This window comes from Zea mays, chromosome 3 (genome assembly GCF_902167145.1).
Source record: "Zea mays cultivar B73 chromosome 3, Zm-B73-REFERENCE-NAM-5.0, whole genome shotgun sequence".
Lineage (NCBI taxonomy): Eukaryota > Viridiplantae > Streptophyta > Magnoliopsida > Poales > Poaceae > Zea > Zea mays.
In genome coordinates, this window is record NC_050098.1 from 9,828,752 (window position 1) to 9,835,231 (window position 6,480).

At 48.0% G+C, this 6,480-nt stretch overlaps 1 protein-coding gene across 1 annotated transcript; it reads left to right on the forward strand.

Annotated features, from left to right (window-relative positions):
• Window positions 1-522: 522 nt before the first annotated feature.
• Window positions 523-2,170, forward strand: LOC103649670 (acyl transferase 7). Its single transcript, XM_008675406.4, has one exon. It carries the CDS (start codon window positions 658-660, stop codon window positions 2,026-2,028), a length of 1,371 nt encoding a protein of 456 aa, XP_008673628.1. The 5' UTR covers window positions 523-657; the 3' UTR covers window positions 2,029-2,170.
• The last annotated feature ends 4,310 nt before the right edge of the window (window positions 2,171-6,480 follow it).

The window sequence follows — 6,480 nt, forward strand, 5'->3', positions numbered from 1 at the left end:
CGTGTGCTTTCCGTGCTAATTCAGCCAAACAACCGAACCCGTACGACGGCACCACCAGTCTCTGTCTCGCTAATTAACCCGCCCGCCCGCGTCCTCTATCTCCGTGGTGACGACTGACGACGGTGAGTATTTTTTGACCAATCGATCACTCGATCGATCGCTGCTTCGCCAATCAGTACGCGCCGTGGCTTGGACCGTGTCGTCTCGTCTCGTCTCCAGGGCTCCGTAGCTTTCGTGCCTTGCTTGGAGGAAGCATACGCGTGTAGTATGCCTGACTGACTGAAACTACGGGAGGGAGCGTGGTTTCCACACTAGCTTAGCGTACTTGATCGGAGCATCGGAAGGGAGGAAGGCGTCGCATGGAGATGGAGTGCATGCAAGCGTGCTCATCCCTCGTGCTACATGCTCATGATGGGACGTCGCTTTCAGAGGAATGCGTGATGCGTCGCGTGCCTGGTGGGGAGCGCGCGCAGGGAATTGTCTTCTCAATACCCCCGCGCGACCGTACACGCCTATAAATACGCCATCAACCATTCTCCTTCCCGTCGTCAATCCAACAACCAAACCAAGCGCAGGCGGCAGGCGGTTTGCTTACCTGGCAGGCTCCCTTCTCCTTTCCTCACCCAGCTCCATCCCGTGATCCTGATCCATCGATCCATGGCGGCGGCCAATAAGTCCATCGACCGGCTGGCGGCGCGCCGGGTGGTCCCGGCCGAGCCCACGCCAACCGGCCCGCTCCGCCTGTCCTGGCTAGACCGCTACCCGACGCAGATGGCGCTCATCGAGTCGCTCCACGTGTTCAAGGCGGCCCCCGACCGGCCCGCCACCAAGACCGGCAGCACTGACGCCGCCGCCAGCCCGGCCAGGACCATCGAGCGGGCGCTCGCGCGCGCGCTGGTCCGCTACTACCCTCTGGCGGGCCGCCTGGTGCTGTCGGAGTCCGGCGCGCAGCAGGCGGTGGACTGCAGCAACGCCGGCGTGTGGTTCACGGAGGCCGAGGCCGCCTGCACCCTGGAGGACGTGGACTACCTGGAGGCGCCGCTGATGGTGCCCAAGGACGAGCTCCTCCCGCCCACCCCGGCCGGCGACGGCGAGGACGAGCGCGCGCTGGTCCTGCTCGTCCAGGTCACCGCCTTCGCGTGCGGCGGCTTCGTCGTGGGCTTCCGCTTCAGCCACGCCGTGGCCGACGGCCCGGGCGCCGCGCAGTTCATGACCGCGGTCGGGGAGCTGGCGCGAGCCGCCGGCCAAGGCCTCGCGCTCGCGGTGCCGTCGGTGGAGCCGCAGTGGGGCCGCGACGCCGTCCCGGACCCCGCGGCCGCGCTGGTGGGGCGGCTCCCGGCTCCCGGTCCCGGCAGCCAGCGGCGGCGGCTCGAGTACCTCGCCATCGACATCTCCGCCGACTACGTCGCCCACTACAAGGCGCAGTACAGCGCGGCCGCGCACGGCGGCGGAGGCGCCGCGTGGTGCTCCGCGTTCGAGGTGCTGATCGCCAAGGCGTGGCGGAGCCGCACCCGCGCGGCCGGGTTCGACGACCCGGACTCCGCCGTGCACCTCTGCTTCGCCGTGAACGCGCGGCCCATGCTGCACGCGTCGCTCCCGCGGGGCGGCGCCGGGTTCTACGGCAACTGCTACTACATCATGCGCGTGTCGGCGCCCGCGGGGAAGGTGGCGGGCGCCTCGGTCGCGGAGGTGGTGAGGATGATCAAGGACGGGAAGCGCCGGATGCCCGCGGAGTTCGCGCGCTGGGCGGCGGGGGAGCTGGGCGCCGGCGGCGTCGACCCCTACCAGATCACGTCCGACTACCGCACGCTGCTGGTGTCCGACTGGACGCGCCTCGGCTTCGCGGAGGTGGACTACGGATGGGGCCCGCCCGCGCACGTCGTGCCGCTGACAAACCTGGACTACATCGCCACGTGCATCCTCGTGAAGCCCTGGGCCCACAAGCCAGGGGCGCGGCTCATCACGCAGTGCGTCACCCCGGACCGCGTCGCCGCCTTCCACGAGGCCATGCTCGACACCAGCTGCTGATCGGAGAGAAGAGATGAGTCTGGGGGCTCTATTTGCATGCATCGTCTGTGTCTGTGTGGTGGGAAGCCGCCGCCTACTTACAGAAATATGTGACATTATTCATGATATCTGGAAAAAAATGTGAGCTGTATTGCATCAGTGAGTGCTAGCGCCAACACACTCCACCTGTGACTGTGACAGCCTCGTGTGCGGCTACGACAAATCGGTCCCGACTCCGGGAGATCTATCACGACAGAATGAGCATCAGAAAGGAAGCGTACGTTGCTGCACTGATACTGAACTTCACAGCTGCACTGCACACATGCAGAACAGACAACGAGTTCAAAGGCTAGCAGCCTAGCACTAAGTCAGAAAGCTAGCAGCGTGCCCTATCCAGAATTCATAATTAAAATGTCAACTGTTTTCTGTAACTTCCGGTCGCATCTTGCTCTCAATCACAGATGCCCAGATCAGTCAGTACGCAAACGCAAGTATATTTTTTTTTACAGACCAGACCTAACAAAACCAGGCTGGACGTACTGAGGGAGAAAGATCAACGTGCGAACCATGCATGCAGTGGGCACGTAATCAAATCTGACTGAAACCCATCTCCAGCCTATTTTTTCACCAAGTGGACGCGAAAAAAAAATTAAGCAAAGCATCGCCATAGCCATAGCCGAGAGTTATCAGCAGATGAGTCCTACAGTAGTGTATATATATACATCTGGCACTGCCAGAGTGCCAGTCAAGACTGTTTCTGTTTGTTGCAGCAGGAGACAGATCTCGGGAGGGGGGGGCATGCATGCAAAACTTTGTCGGTGTTTCGATTTGTCCTGGTGCAATGGTGCTCTTCTGCATGCAAAGCTCAAACATACAAACAAACGGCCGTCTGGAAACCCCGTTCGTATCGAATTGAACGAGGACGTACAAAAAAAAGTTATCCAGTGCTCCACTCACTCATGTCTGGTTTCCAAATTCCACCCCAAACAGAACGGATCAAAGAACTGAATAAAGAGAAGTCGCCAAGCTCCGCACTCCGCAGGATTCAGATAACATCTATATACGTTGGCTGCTTAATGCACTAGAATTAATAGTTAGTTGACGAAAAAATGTCAGCTACATAATAAATAGCGAGCTAACTTTTAACTAATTTTACTAAAAATAACTAATAGTTAAACTATTAGTTAAGGTGTTTTGATGTCTCTAACTAATTTTAGTCACTAACTATTAGCTCTATTGCATTCAAACACCTCATTAAACTACAACCAAAACATCAGCGACATAATTACAAAGTGCCTCACTACATTAGAGCCGTATTTAATCGTTAGAGCCCATAAGGGCTAGTTTCGATAATCTAGTAATGAAAGGGATTGGAGTGGATTAAGATGCATTATGAGAGTTTTTGATCTATTAAGGATTTATACACTCTCCAATCACTCCAAACCATTTCTATACTAGAGTACCCAAACTAGGCCTAAGAGGTGTTTAAATGCGCTAAAGTTAATAATTAGTTTAAAAAAATTGGTGGTGGATTTAGCTACTTAACAAATAACAATGTAACTATTAGCTAATTTATTAAAAGCAGCTAATAGTTTAATTATTAGCTAGACTGTTTATGTCTTTAGCTAATTTTAGCAGATAACTATTAGCTCTAGTTTATTCAAACATTCTAAATACTGAAGCATAGTATTCACTCGGTTCCAGATCTTATCTACTTGCTCACTGATCCCCATAATCGCTGATACCGTGCAGCCGTCAGTGGTTGGTTCACCCTGCTGAGTGCTGACTATCTGCATCGTCTTCAACCGCTTGAACCGCCACAAGTAACGGATCAAGATTCCAAGAATTAGACAAAACCTATGCAGATACCACCACAAGTTGCACCATATTCCTCCTGCAGATTATTCATGGCCTAACTAAAATTTCTTGCCAATCCACTACCACTAGTACTAGCTAGGTCTAGGACCAGTTGCAAGTTGTGCCTGGCAGACATAACAAAAGCCTATAAGTATATCCAGAATGCGACAAATCTATGGTTTAAGAACTGAGGGCTGGTTGTGGAGATGGGGTTCCTTCAAAAGTTCAAACAGTTTGGCTGGCTTCTGCCCCAGTGATAAATTTAGCAGCTTAGGCTCCTCATCCCTGCTCCATCAGTGGGTGATTCATGTTTGAGGACCGAGAGGAGCAATTGCAATGGGCATCGATCCCGTCGGACGACGAATAGGGGCCGGCATATATACCTTACCGAGCTTGATGACCACGGTAGACGACGAGCCACACCTAGTTCGTGAGCGAGCAGGCCGGCCACGAAGAGGACAAGAGGTGATGTCTGATGTGGTGATCAGAAGTCTAGGGTTCCTGGTTGCACACTTGCACTGCATAGTGCACACATGGCATTGGCAAAGCTCTCGGCCTCTTGGGCGTCGAGCCCATGTCGGTGTTGACGATCTAAGCGGAGCCCATGTTCTTTTGGGCCGTGGCCACAAAATTCAGCTTGCTAACCTGCAGCGCGTGAAGTAATCCTGAATTTCGGATTTTCTTTTGCGAGGTTTGGGCTATCCCACTAATATCTGTCCTATCATATTAATAAAGCATCGTTGTTTTCATTTCGAAGTCTATCTATAAAACCTCTCTGCTGAGATAGCCCAAACCAAACACCTATTCTCCCCGTAAGCCCTGTTTAAATTCACTAAAAACAATACTAACTACTCCCTCTGTCCCCAATAAATTTGTTTTAGAAATCTACTAGATTCACACAATATTTGATGTATGTATTTTATATATGTGTCTAGATTTATCTTCATCAATTTAAATATATACATAAAAATAAAGAATTAAAACGACCACTATTTTGGAACAGATGGAATACTAAGGTCATGTTTGTATCTTCCTGTCTTATTATTCGATAGTGGCTAAAATTAGCCTGCAAATAATTAGCCAGCAAAAATTAGTAAGAATATGTTTGGATACTTGGTTAATAGATGTTATTTTCTCTTTATACTATTTATTAGCAAAGTCAAATGGCTAATGAGCAAATAGTTTGCAACCCTCCGGCTAATAATTAACCAATTTGTTAGCCTACCTGTTTGAAGGTTAAGGTACTAAAATTAGTCAGCAAACTGTTTGCCACAAGGATCAAACATGTCCTAATTACATGGTGATATACGCTTGCATGAACCTTAAACTATAAAAAACTGGTATTTAGTTATTTTCATGTGCATCTTTGAAATATCGCTGTAGCCTTAGCAAGAACACTCTACTAGTCGATTAAATTATATATGGTATGCTAATCTCGGGACCCTTCACTACCGGAATTTGGTTCTTTGCCGAGTGCCATATTCTTTGCCGAGTGTTTTATTTCGGGCACTCGGCAAAGAGCTCTTTGCCGAGTGCCACGCAAAAAACCCTCGGTAAAAGAAAACACTCGGCGAAGAAGCTCTTTGCCGAGTGTTTTATTTTTGACACTCGGCAAAGAGTTTCTTTGCCGAGTGTCTTTTTTTGACACTCGGCAAAGGGCTCTTTGCCGAGTGTCACAAATACAACACTCGGCAAAGAGCTCTTTGCCGAGTGTTTTTTCTCCAACACTAGGCAAAGACAATTTAAAAATCACATTTTAAAGTAGTAAATTAATTCAAATGAAAAAGTTTTCAACTACAAATTTGTATAACTCATCATGATCTACAATTTATATATTGAACATTTCTTCATATGACAAAATAAAAATAAATTTGTTCATAAAACCTATATGTCTCTCGTAGTTTATGAAACTACGAGAGAGACGTATAGAATTTGTGCATATTGTTAGAACCATCATCTGAGATAAACAAATTACCAAACAACCAAAATAAACTTTGTAGATCTTGAGAAGTTATAGAAGTTTATAGTTGACAACTTTTTCATTTGTAGTCATATTGTCAACGAAAACTACGTCTGAATTTAAAAAATTTAAAATTTGAATTTTGAAAACGACTTCGAAAGGAAAAACCACCAACATGAAAGTTGTAGGTATTGAAGAGTTATGAAACTTTGTAGTTGACAATGTTTTAGTTTGAAATCATCTTGTTATGCAAAATTATGTTTGAATTTTGAAATTTGAATTTTTCAAACTGTCTCGGATGGAAAAACCACCAAAATAAAAGTTGTAGGTCTTGAAATATAATGAAACTTTGTAGTTGACAATTTTTTGATTTGAAATCATCTTATCATTGAAAATTTCGTGTAAAGTTTTTAAATTTAAAATTCAAATTTTATAAACGGTCTCGGATGTAGAAACTATTAAAATAAAACTTTTAGATCTCAAAAAGTTATGCAACTTTATAGTTGGTCACATTTTGAAATGAACTCATTTAGTGCCTTAAATAATCAAATTACTCTCGATTTGTTATAGTATATGAGGAATGAAAACGTAATATAAACATAATTAGTGTAGTAGTGTAGTGGTATAGGAGGGTATGCGCGAGAGAGAGGTTGCGA